The following is a 12,618-nucleotide window of genomic DNA, read 5'->3' as shown; positions in this document are numbered from 1 at the left end:
TGAACAGCAGCTGTAAAGCACAGAGCTGGCTGCTTCATAGCTGCTACACCAGGAAGAGCAGCAGGATGGGCCACACCACAGCACAGAAGGAAAACAGCTAAAAAAGCCAACTCCAGCCTGGCCCGATGCAGGAGGGTTTAGGAAGGGGAGAAACACAGCCTTCTCCTCCAGGGCCACGGATGGCTGGAATGACACCCACATTTCAGTCATGCTTACTTGTCTAAATAAAGCTGAAGGAAGTTAGCTGGATACAGTTCTCACTGTGGCACTGCTTGGAGCTGTGGCTGGGGGCCAGAAATCAACTTTTTTTTTTTTTTTTTTTTTTTTTTTTTTACCACTTGGGATTTTTCTCTTTCAATTTAAGAAGCACTAAAATCTATCCACAAAGCCAAACAAGAAATCTATTGTACATAAAGAGATGCGAAGAGCAATTTCACTGCTCATGCTGCTATTATATACCATTTATTCTGTCAATCCCAAAGTCAGGCATTATGGCAATAACCATATTATCTTCACAGAAAAATACTAACACTTGCTACTAAATCCATCTTTTGGCTGTGCAATTGATAATCTGGCAGAGGATGGCTCTGGAGGCTTTTAGAGAAGCAGCTACAGCCAAAGGGCACTAGTTAGCAAAACCTGAGATTTGTCTACAGGAGAGCTCCCACCACAGCTGGCAGATTCCTATTAATGCTTTGAACCAAACCAGACACTGACATAACAGAGGATGCAGGAAAGGTGTGTTGCAACCACTGCTTCTGTAGGACTTCAGCAATGACAGAGCCAGCCTACAGCAGGACAGCATGCACCAGCAAACCAAAGAGCACTTCTAGCAGATGACTTGCTGCACTCCCCTCAGACACTGATGCACAGAAACACACGGAATGGATCAGTGCCCTCTGGCTTTCCAGCAGCCTTCACCTTGCTCCTTATGCAGCTCCCAGTAGCAGCACTGCCCCCCCTACAGAGCTCCAGGTCACCACTGAGACAGCATCAGCCACAAGAAAGCCATATAAAGCCATCCTGCCTACAGAAAGACTATAAAAAACACAAGTAACAAAATCTGGATTTGCCATACACAAAACATCTTCTGGGGTACAGCACTGGTCTATTTTTATCAAACTGGGAGCTTCATGCTGCAGGAAGTACGGGAGGCGGAGTTTTTACATCATTCTCATCAGTACAGAGAAAGTGTAAAAACTGTTCTATTGAAGATGGTGCTTTTCCTTCTACTATTACATGAATGAAAAAAGTACGGTTGAGAAAGCCTGAACAGCTTCCCATTCCGTCTTGTTCCTCATCTCCCAGTCCTCTCAAATATCAGGTGGGATGAGAATAACCACAGTCAGCAACAGGACTACAGGTACACAGGATTTGCACTACGGAATGACTTCCTTCATTCTGTGGGTGTTTTTGGTGACTGAAGAACAGGGCCCTACACCTTCTCTATTTGTGAGCACTGTAACTCGCGGTGCTTCTCATTATTAAGTCAGCCTTGTCACCCTGACTTCCACAGCTTAGTAACTCCAAAATGTTCATCGCACTAATACTCCTAGAAAACATTCACCCCACCAATATTATAGATATTACTTGTATTTTAATAAATATAGGTAATACTACAAAAAAATCTATAATCGTAAATTATAGAAAAAATGTAATTTGATATTTTCCCACACCAAAGTCAAAAAACATTTGAAATTGTATCTGAGAATTATTTTTAAAACTTTCACACAAAAAGTAAAACCGAAACAGCCCTTTCTAGTGCACCACCACAATTTTAAACAAATGAAATCAATATTAAGGGCCACATTCTGAATTTGTTTCTAAAAGTTAGTGTTCCTAAAAATATCCATTCAGCAAGTGAAATCTCATGTGTTTCGCTATGCTATCTCATGAAGCTGCTGCGATTTAGAAATTACTTGCGACAACTTCCACTTCTCTCTTTTTCAGAAAACCAAGCAGTTTAGAGTAGAAGCCACAAAGTTACGCTATTGAAAGGGCTTTTACAGGTTTGAAAACAAAACAAAATTCTTCCAAAATATATTTCCTGGGTATTTTGGATTGCAAAACAATTAAAACAAAACAAACCTACAAAGAAAATTCAAATGTGCGTACCTTGATAGGAGCTGTTGAGAACTTCACTTTTCGGTCTGGCTCAGGATCTTCCTCTTCAGAAAGTCCAGGAAACTCCTCGTACTCACTGTCATACATATATTCCTCCTCTTCCTCCAAAATTTCGTTGTCTTCAGGGTCTTGGTTCTCTGTATCCCTATAATCATCAAAAGCTGCATTTTCTATTCCGAAAGCACAGAAGCCATCCCTCTGTTTTTCTACTACTTGCTCCTCTTCTTCAGTATCCCCCTCTTGCTGTAGAACATCCTGAACTGGAACATCTTTCACAGTCATCCCATCTGTCACTTCTTCCTGATTGGTTCCCTTTCTTTCTGTAAACTCTTCTACTACCTCCAAGGAATAGCTGCTCCTTTTCCCTTCTTGTATTTGATATTTGAGTGGTTGATCCTCATTAACAACATGACCTTTCTCCAAACCCTCTTTTCCATGCCCTGAGGTTTCATCTTGCACAGACAGCTCCACACAAGTCTCCTCAACAGGGGAAACCTGGGAAAGAGCAGTCTCTGTTCTCCACTTTGCCTCCTGACTGGATATACTGCTCATATCCTGTAGGCTTCTCCCCAGTACCGCTTTCTCTCTCTTGTCTTTTTCAAATACTTCACTCAGCTCATCTCTGTCAATCACAGGCACTTCAGCGGACGCAATCTTCTCTGGACTTCTTTGAACAGTAGTAGATGAATCCAAACTGCAGTGGCCTCTCAAAGGGCCCTGATCCAGGCCATCATTTTTGGAAATTTCTTTGGAATCTTCAGTATCACTGTCACCCAGAAAGCTTTCCAGCCTCCTAGAAATGGGCCCAGCATTCAAGAAGGAGGTTTTGGAGCCATTACTGGGATGCTGCTGCTTCAGCTCACTACCTTGATTTTCAACTTTATCCAGTGCAAGTGAAGGACTCACATCTGTATTAAAATTGAAGTGGTCTACCACACTACTACAATCGGAAGCCGAACCGTGTCTCCTCTTATCTTCACTTCTTTCACATTTGCTGGGAGAATATCTGTCCACAGAGCTTCGCTGTTTTATATTTCTCTCAAATAGCTTTCTGGTCTCTGAAAACTTTTCTGCCAGGGCAACTTTATCCAAGTCTGCCTCATCGTTGCTACGTACGATCTTATCAGCAGTAGAAGGCACAGACGATGAATCCACAGGACTGCTGCTGGGGCCAGTATTAGTATTAAGAAGATTGTTCTTTTGGATTATGAGGAAAGATGTGCTACCTGGAGAAGGTCCGTGTTCTGCTGCTGTGGCCCGGCTGATTAATTTGGTCTCAGCAGGTGGACTACTTTCACTAGAGGGTGTGGAAGTGGAGCCTCCCATTTGCAGAAACATGCTTTTGATCTTGTGAACTCTATTGCCATAAGTGGCAGCTCTACCTCGACTGTGTGGGTCATTTCCCCCTCCATTGGAAGAGGTGCTCAGCTTCTGCTGCAAGCCCGTTTTGTTGGAAGTGTTTTCGGGACTGTTCACTCCATCAAAAGAGCATTTGATAGCGTGGAAGTCAGACTTGTAGGCATTCCGGTGTGGAGAAGCACTTCTTAAAGTCCTTTCCCCTTTGCTCTCAGTTTTCATCATTGTCAGAGAGCAGGCTCCCTCAGCTCCCGAGGAGAGGGAAGGAAAACTCACAGGCGCTAAGCTGCCACCCTCCAACGCCGGGCAGCGCAGATGCTGCAGAAGAGCTGCCTTCTCCCCCTCAGCCGGCCTCCACACTCACACTCAGACGGGCTGCGCCGGTGCACACACGGAGAGAAAGAAATCACAGCGCGTATACGGCCACATCGGATATTATCTCTGCTGCGGATCACAGTATCCAGAAAGCCATCTGCGAGGGGACACACAGAGTTTTAATTAACTCGGGACCCCGCCAGCGTGTGACACGAATCCCGAACTCGCGTTCTCGACCGGGAGAGTGGCGCGAGCCCGGATAAAGCCCATTGTGTTCGCCGGGACGCGCGGCCACGGCTGCCGGCAGCCGCCCGCCCGGGCATTAGCCCCGAGGACTCCGCGGGGCAGCGGCCGTCCCCCGCCCGGCATCCCTTTGCCTGGCGCCGGCTGCCCGGGCCGTGGGGGGTGTTAGGGCCGGGGGCGGGGGGGTGAAGCCGCCGGCCCTTCCTGCCGCCCGAGGAGGCCGGGCCGAAGCGAGGCGGAGGGGCCCGGGTGCCCGCGGGCCGCCCGGAAGCGAGGGAGCCGCGAGGTTCGGCGGTGAGTCCGGGGCTCCCCCCGCCACGCCAGCGCCTCCGCACCGCGGGGGCCGCCGGGCACCTCGCCCCAAACTTTCCGAGCCGGCCTACCTGGGGGCGGGGGTCCCGCCGGCTCCTTCCCCTCAGCGCTCCTGGCCGCCCAGCGGCCGCGCGCACCACGCCATCATTACACGCCGCCGCCCCGCTCTCCCCACGCCGCCTTCCGCCCGCCCCCGCGGCCCCGCTCCAAACCGCCCGCCCGCCCCGCGCCGCCTCTCACGCCGCACAACGCCCTCCTCGGCTCCGCTCCGCGCCTCGGGCCCGCCCGCGCGCCGCCTCGCTCCGCTCGCACACAAAGAGAGGGAGCGGCGGGCGCGCCCTCGTTCCTCTCAGCGTGAGGGAAGAGTGGGGCTGGGGGGGGGGGCGAGGGCAGCGCCGGGACATACCACGCCGCGCGGGTTGCGGGTGATACCATGTCGGTGGGACCGGCGGCCGTTAGCGCGGGGCGTGGCGGCCCGGGGCCGCGAAGGCGTCGAGACGAGGGGCGGCGGGGAGCGGTCCGGGCCCGGCCCGCCGCACCCTCACCGAAGAACGCAGCCGAGGCGCCGTCCGGGCCGCCCCCGGGGAAGGGCCGCGCGGGATTTTCAAAGCCCGGCGCAGCGGCCGCGGTGCGGTGAGGCCGCTCCCGACTGAGGGCGTCCCGGCGCGGAAAGCCGGAAGTAATGGGAACGCCGCATCGACTGACTTTTCTCCCCTCTTTTTCAAATCCACGCCGTTTTAACAGAAAACCCCCTAACGAGCACGTGGCGCTGGGCCACGCTCCCGCGGCTGCTCCGCGCTCACGGAGCTCCCCGGTGCCGAGCGAAAGCCCGGCGGGCAGCGGCGTGTCCGGCACAGCTCTGCGGGGCCGCCGGGAGCCACGGAGCGCCTCTGCCAGCGGGACTGCGCGTGCCCAACTGCGTTAGTCCGAATTACAGCACGGGCTGTGAGCCATCCCACGGGGTGCGCGGTTCTGGTTACGGGCCAGATGCTGCTTCCACGTAGCAGCATACAAATCACACACAACAATCGAGAGCACCAAAAGAAACCAACAGAATGCCTGGAATCAGGAACTGACGCCAAGCATTAAGAAGAAATTCAACCAGATTCTGTATTCTTACCCCGTGGGAATCTCCAAAATTTGATGGTTTCTCATTCCAATAACTGAGTTTCCAGCAGAACAAGAACTTGAGCAGAGCCGAAGTGACATTTCATCTGGTAGTTAGCAGATCAGTGGTGAAATGTAGACATTCTTACAGACATCCACACTGTTTTTTTTTTCTAGCACAAAGCAAAGGGGGTATGAAACTCTTGAGACTTGCTTCTGTGTTTGCAAATGCTGTTGGGACAACAGTGTTCAGCAAGACCCGTCTCTAGTAGCCTCAGGTACACCCCAAAGCACCGCTTTAAGTAACGTTCTACAAGAATAGTTTCAATCCGAGAGCAACAAATGTTTCTTGTGTTGAGAATATGTAGTTCTTACCTAGAACAAAGCAGCTGCGACCTCCCCCCCACATGTCCTGACAGCTCACCGTGGGGCTTCTGCACCGTTCCCAATGCGCAGAGCTGTAAGAGAACACAAAGGAAACCTCCTTACACAAAACAAAGTAAATATAGGGTTGCTCTGCAGTTTGAACACTGGGCAAAGACCGTTCTGTGCACTGCTTCGGGAGCCTGCCAGCACGTAGGAGGCAGTTCAAAGGAAAACAAAGGCAGATCTCAGGAACAACATAATAACAGAGCCCAGCTCCAACCTGCGCCCAGGAAAGTGAGAGGCCTTTGCACAGCATGCGTAAGTGAGGCTGCAGCAGGAAGATACTCTTCCATTTCAGATTCCCCCGTGCTTCAGGAAGATGGGATTACAGAGCATAAACATAAATTTAAGTGCATCAGAGATAACTTCATAAGGAAGAAAAAAAAAAGTCTCATTCTACCTAGGATAACATATGTAGGTTATTTGGGCTAGCCATGCTGGCTAGAAGGGACAACATTATCAGGATGGACTGGTTTCTAGTCAGGAAAGGCTGAACTGTACTCTAGGTGAACTGATATGAAGGAAATACTAGAGCTATTTACAGAAACAATGACTAACAAGATCAGAAGAATTCAAGATAAGTACATCTGGAATTTGAGCAAGAAATCTGGGAAGGTGAAGTAGTTGGGGATTTCACCATAGCTAAAACTGCAATAAAACCCAGGAAGAGCGTCTTAGAGATTCCATCTGTGGAGGTAAAACAATGGTGAGTAAGCAAATGGTTTGCACTGAGCATTTTGTCATTGGAGCATATTCAGGAAGGACCCTGGCTACTCAAAATCTTGGGCAAAAGGAATCATTGTTGTGGTGTATGCACTCATGAACCCAATGAAAACAGACAAAAAGGAAATGGTTTCCAAGAAAAAGAAGATTCTGTAAACTCGGTTGCTCCAACTGCACTGAGATGAGGTCTGTTTCATTGTTCACTCCGATTCCAAAGGCATATAGATGGAAAAGGAATCCAGCTGTCATCAGAGTGATGATGCTTTCTGAATGACAGAATGTTCTTGTGACTACTCCTGTCCTGGAGCTGAAGAAGCCTGTGTGAGACAAAACTTTGTCTTCATCAGTCATTGTAAAACTTGGTTCTCTGAACTTTTACCCTTTAAAAGCTGTCTGCTTTGTCCTCATTTTAGTTTTATCTCATGATTTAAACTGCAGACTCACCAAATATGCATTTAAGCTGTGTAACGCGAGTTTCATCAGCAGTTTTAAGTAGAACAGGTGTTTATTCTATATGTTTGCAAAACAAATGGGAAGAGAAGGATTAATTAAGCACTCAAAGTTTCACCAGCATTTTTTGTGGATTTTTAAAGCTGTTTTTGAAAGAAAATATTTTTTTCTGTCATAATTAGCATGATCTGGAAGCATTTCAGTCATACTCAGTACAAGTTGAGCAGTAAATCTGAACTTGAATGAGAGCACCTTCTAAAAGCCCAAAGGACAATTTCACGATGTCTGTCACTTGGAGCAAGAAACTAATTTGCAATTTTAGGAGATTAATTGTAAAGTAAGGATGTAATGATATCCTAGAAGAAAGCAAAGAGCAAAAAACAGACCACCACTAGTACAAGAATTACAGTATGCGATGGTAAACTAGACCAGATTTTGGAATGGGATTCCCCTAGCAGCTTGCATTTTCTGTAGAATATTACAGTTGCTCAGCAGGACCCCAAAGATTACAAGTGTTGTGGATGAAAAAACGCTTAAAAGACAGGAGCTAATTAAGTTTCACTCAGTTCCATTCAGATTGTGCTGGATAACGTGGTAATTACTCTGCTGCGTGCCAACAGCACAACAGAGAAAGCCTGAAACATCACTGTGTTTGTCTTTGCTATTGTATATGATGATACATATGTTCAGTATTTCTTTTCATTTCTAAAACTGCAGCCCCGGTGTATGGGGTAAGTTACTGCCTGTTCTGTGTTTTGCTTCTCCTTCCTCAAGTTGAAATAGAGCTGAAATGGTGAGCAGCAATGCTGTAATCTGGATGGTTTATTCTTGGTTTCTCCTGCTATTGTCACCTCCGAGCCTTCCCCATTCTCCCATTCCTTTGTTTTCAGCTGTCACTTGAGCCAAATTATAGAGAAAAAGCCTTTCAGCACAACCGTGCTTACTGAAGAATGGCATATTTTATAGGTCTGAAAGGAAAAGAAAAAAAACAAGAAAAAAGGGCCATTGGTACAGGCCCTAATAAGATTTTTACTTTTTAAATTTGCAAGTGCATTAAAAAAAATACGTTGTTGCAAGCAAACTTCAGTTAGAAAGCTATTACGGTGATCTATTACAGTGATTTCTGAGTACTGACGCTATGAACTAGGTGTCAGTACTCAACACTCGAGTCCTCAGCTTTCATGGTTGTCACTTATGCCTCATAGCAGGACTGACCTCTCTCATTCCCAAACGTGTCTGTTGTGCAAAGCTCCAGGGAGGGGCAATTCTGTTCAATAATACACATCAGTGCCTATCTAATGTATTAATTTTCATAAATCAGTACTTCATTTGCTGCTTGCTGACTAAGAGCTGGGCCCTTCAGGGACAGGGTTGTCTGCAGAATGGTAAATTCAGTTAATAACTAGTTCTGTCTTCCTCCTACAGCCCACCCAGTGTGTTACTTCTCAGAAATCCTGTGAATTAATACCCTGAATAATATTCTGGCCACAGAACCACAAACGGTAAATGAAGGTTGATGGAACAGCACTGAAACCTGCATTGAGCACTACTGGTCTGCCAGCATGTTACTAATGATTTCTGCAAGCTAAAGTTACTTCACATCACAGCTCCAAAGCACGTTGGAGAAAAGATTGGAAGAATCTCTCGAGTCCCAAGTCTACAGAACCTCCTACACCCTTCAGGTAAAATAGCAGCAGTTGTTTTCCTCACCTTACAAGCCCCATTCCTCCGGCATCCAAACCTTCAGAGCCACTTGGCACACTGGCAAACCCATGAAAAAGAAGAAAAAAAGCAGCAGCAGGAGTGTGAAGAAAAGATGATGTAGAATTCTGCAAATGCCAGTTTGAGAGTATACCAGGTTTCTCAAGCATAGTAAGCTGATGTTCACGTGACAAAGAGGCAGGGGGTCTTAATAAGAGCCATCACACTGAACACTTTTTGAGCAGAAAAATCCCTCAGTGCATTTTTCAGCTTGATAACTGGAGTGCTGGTGATGTAGTTTAATTGGATTTACAGGAATTTAGCAAATAAAGTTCATTACTATTGTCTATTTTACCAACTTCCAAAGCAACAAAGCACATGCTGTCACACTGCCTGCATGTTTCTGAGCGTCTCCTACTCTGCGAGGACTTCTGAAAACTGGCCAGCTGGTTCAACCAGATTTGACACTGGCTAAGAGTTTCCAACCATAATTATGCTCCGACTAGTTTTGTAAAAACAGGCAGCCAGAGAGAGGCAGAAGAGAGACCTGGTAAGATGAGTCAAGGGAAAAGTAAGAGATCACCCCTTACCAGCCACTGGAGAATCCTGCACAAGCCACACAGGAGGAAAACCAGATGAATGTATCGGTCATAAGAAAAGCCTCACTTCGAAGTTGCACCTTTTTAAAAGTGGAAGACAGTCAACCAAGAGACACACATTGGGAGGATAACTGGCATCTTTGATTCTGGACTTCACAGCACAGTTTCTTATTCAGAAGCATAAGTTTCTGTCTGGCCAAGCAGTTTTTATACAAAACGCAAAGTGTTTCTGTAAAATCTCTTATCTTAATAATAATCAAGAAAGCTGTGAGAATCACATGAAATAAATCCTGCTCACAGAGTTACGTGCATCTAAAAAAGAATAAAGAACCTCTATGTTGTTTCATAGTATGACTAGAAACTCGCTCTGTTAAAATGCCTACCCAGAAGACATACATTCTTATGTACATATTAAAAAGCACTTAAAAATGTATTTCTGAGTTATGAGACAACTTTGTACCCTTTGACAGGCAGTCCTTACAAAGTATCTTCATTTTAACTTTCATATATCCCAGTCTGTCTAAAAAACAATTTCTGCATACATGTGACTATGTTTAGATTATAATTTAGAGCCAAACCAATGTAGTTTGAAAGCCAACTAGAAACTTTATAACTGCTTAGTTTTTAAATTGATCTAGCAGTTATGTCAGGAGGTGAAAAAGGAAGAAGCACAATCTCACAGATAAGTATAAGTAACTCAAAGAAACAATTTAATTTCAAATAAATAAGGCAGTACTCTGAAATTCTGTCAGAACTCCTTGACATTTCCTAGGCTTAAAATATTTAAAAAGACACAACTATCAGCTAATAATGTCACAAAAGTAGGAGAAAAGTATGAAGTGAATTCAGGTTCAAAAATTCAGTTCACTTCTTTAATAGGTAAGGCTGTTACGTGAGCGATAATTGTGTAAAATAACACAAAAATGAAAGGCGGAGATTAAAACAGAAGGTAGAATTTAGGTATACATTATAAAGAACAGAACACAATAATTTAGATCTCTTACTTACCAGGACAATTTTTCAGTATGATGCAAGGAACCATCAAGAACACATGCCATTTGCAAACTCTCTCGAGACAGAAAAGAGGAATCAGTTGCCCACTGCCAGATGTATCTGCAGTTATGCTAGATGAGTAAGCAAATGGCATTATAAGAAAAAAAGAGAAGCATTTTATGCAAATGCTAAATTCACATCAGCATTCTCAGAGAAATGATTATTATCAGTGAATCTGTAAAATAGCTTTATGTGTATATACATACGTGTGTGTGTGTGTGCATGTATATAAACAACAGTGGTTAGAGTTAACTTTGGAAAGTTCAAATACAACCATTCAGTTTTTCCTTTGAAAGGGAGTCCTCATTTAAAAAAATTTTAGAGGACAAAATAACTGTAAAGAAAATGCTTTACATTAAGACAGATTTTTTTTTTTAAGAAAAATATGAGAAAACCCATTTCACTTAAACTGTTCTTTTCTCATTTCTAATTTAGCTTTTGAATCCAAGCACGCATTGTCCAGATGTACCAAGAAATAACTATCTTATGACTGAAGTCTTTCCTACCATAACCCCTAAAGTAAGTGGCAAAAAGAAACCCACACCCTCCAAATCCAAGCAAATAAGTAATCTCTCAGAAGCAATCACCAAGCTTTGCACTACTGTTATGAACTATAACTGAAAAAATACATGGCAGGAGAGCAATTTCCTCTTCAGTGCCTGGTGAATAGCAGGCACTACCTCTTTCTGAACTGCAGAGAGATGTGCCAGCCACCTGTTCAAAGGTATTATCTAATTTGAAAATTTCTGTCAGATGTTTGTATTCAAGTGTCACTCAGAATCGTTGAAAGAATTTCATTATCTGCTGGTGGGTTATCGCTGTTTCAATGCTACTACTAGAGGACTCATCTTGACAGTTGATTGATTGATTCAATTAGACACATTTTAGATGTATATCAGTACCCTGTGGAAAGATAAACAAAGTGCCCATTCCTTTTATTGGTAGGTGGAAGTTCCTAGTTTAAGGGGAGCTGAAACCAGCCTGGCTGATTTCCTAGATTTCACAGCTGGAGTTACTTCAGAATTACATTCCTAGGCTTTCTGACTGCAAAGCTGCTGGCTTTTGTGCTTATTTTTGGAGCAGAAGAATGAGAGGCTATTCACGATGGCTTTTTAATTTAGGAAATACCATTAGCAAGTAGCTACTAAACTAGGGGAGTCTCAAATAAATGCACTCTGGAAACAAACTTAAAAGATTGCTCCTGTAACATTATTTATTTTCTAAATATACAGGCCACATTCTTATAGTAAAAGTCAATGTAGACATAACCACATAAGGGATGAAACATTTGTTTCTGTATCTTTATTTAAGAAGCAATGTACTACTACTAGTGGCCATAAAACAATTTATCCCTTCAAAAGATCCTGTCCTGGCCTTCAATGCCCCCTTACATCACTATGCTCAATATTTTCCATTATCAATTTAAATAAGGAAAGCATCTCAGGGATTAATCCAAAGTACACTCACATCACTGAAAAATCACTTTTCCCTCGAAATAAGCGTGCTTTGGTGAGGTTTGGGTCTGTTGAACAACAACTGCATACTCACTTGACATATCTTTTCCTCCAAGCCAGCACTGGACAAGTGGTTAACCATCAATGATGCAATCGGGAACAATGAGCTGGAGAGGTAGCAGCAGTCCGCTGGCACTCTGAGGGCAAGTCCCAAACCTAACAGCACAGGAAGAAAAGCTGGGTTGCTGTCAAGCATGCTGAATCACAGGAAATTAAAGAGAGCTTCAGTTTTGTTATAGACTTTCCCCACACTGGAGTTTAAGCCTCTAATCATGGAGTTACATCAAGGCTGAACCTGGAAAGTAATACTTTAATATGGCCATAACAACTACAGTTAAGGTTACAGAAAAGCTGATTACAGCAACTTGCTTTAAACATGAAAAAAAAACCACAGAGCTGCTCACATGGATGTCTTATGGGGTGAATATATGAGTACAGAAAACATCACAAGATATAACAGGAAGGACAGTAGAATCAACTAGAATCAATTGTGCCTTGAGGCACAATCTAGCTCTGATGTTTTTCTTATACCTCTAGCTCTGGTTATGTCTTCACACTCCAAACACCAGAAAGCTGGTGATCACAGCCAGGTAGTGAAGCATGCTAGCAAAGTAAATTATGCTCTGTTTGTAATCACATCTTTCCAAGGAGTGGTATTTAATGAGACTTTGGAGGTGTCTGTCTCAAAACTCAGA

General features: G+C 44.6%; 1 protein-coding gene and 1 long non-coding RNA gene across 26 annotated transcripts in view; one reads left to right on the top strand and one right to left on the bottom strand.

Annotated features, from left to right (window-relative positions):
- The window catches only part of PPP1R19L (protein phosphatase 1 regulatory subunit 9 like), a 113,391-nt gene that overhangs the window by 37,765 nt on the left and 63,008 nt on the right, over positions 1-12,618 (bottom strand). For 4 of the 25 annotated variants that reach the window (XM_046943443.1, XM_046943442.1, XM_046943447.1 and 1 more), the window contains 4 exons: positions 11,958-12,079; positions 10,365-10,480; positions 5,833-9,436; positions 2,116-3,952 (listed from right to left, as the gene is read on the bottom strand). In XM_046943443.1, the coding sequence (XP_046799399.1) occupies positions 2,116-3,705 (1,590 nt within the window). In that variant the 5' untranslated portion in view covers positions 3,706-3,952; positions 5,833-9,436; positions 10,365-10,480; positions 11,958-12,079. Of the gene's footprint in view, positions 1-2,115; positions 3,953-4,421; positions 4,524-4,590; positions 4,718-4,756; positions 4,813-4,895; positions 9,437-10,364; positions 10,481-11,957; positions 12,080-12,618 lie in introns of those variants that run through there. The other 21 variants (XR_006939789.1, XM_040703329.2, XM_046943456.1 and 18 more) reach the window with 18 other exon arrangements.
- On the top strand, positions 4,582-10,146 carry LOC101748000. The gene is made up of 2 exons (XR_001467555.4): positions 4,582-6,589; positions 8,482-10,146. It is a non-coding gene; the product is annotated as an uncharacterized LOC101748000 (long non-coding RNA).

The sequence above is a fragment of the Gallus gallus genome, chromosome 7, assembly GCF_016699485.2.
Source record: "Gallus gallus isolate bGalGal1 chromosome 7, bGalGal1.mat.broiler.GRCg7b, whole genome shotgun sequence".
In the NCBI taxonomy this organism is placed as follows: domain Eukaryota; kingdom Metazoa; phylum Chordata; class Aves; order Galliformes; family Phasianidae; genus Gallus; species Gallus gallus.
This window is presented reverse-complemented; position numbering and strand designations above follow the sequence as displayed.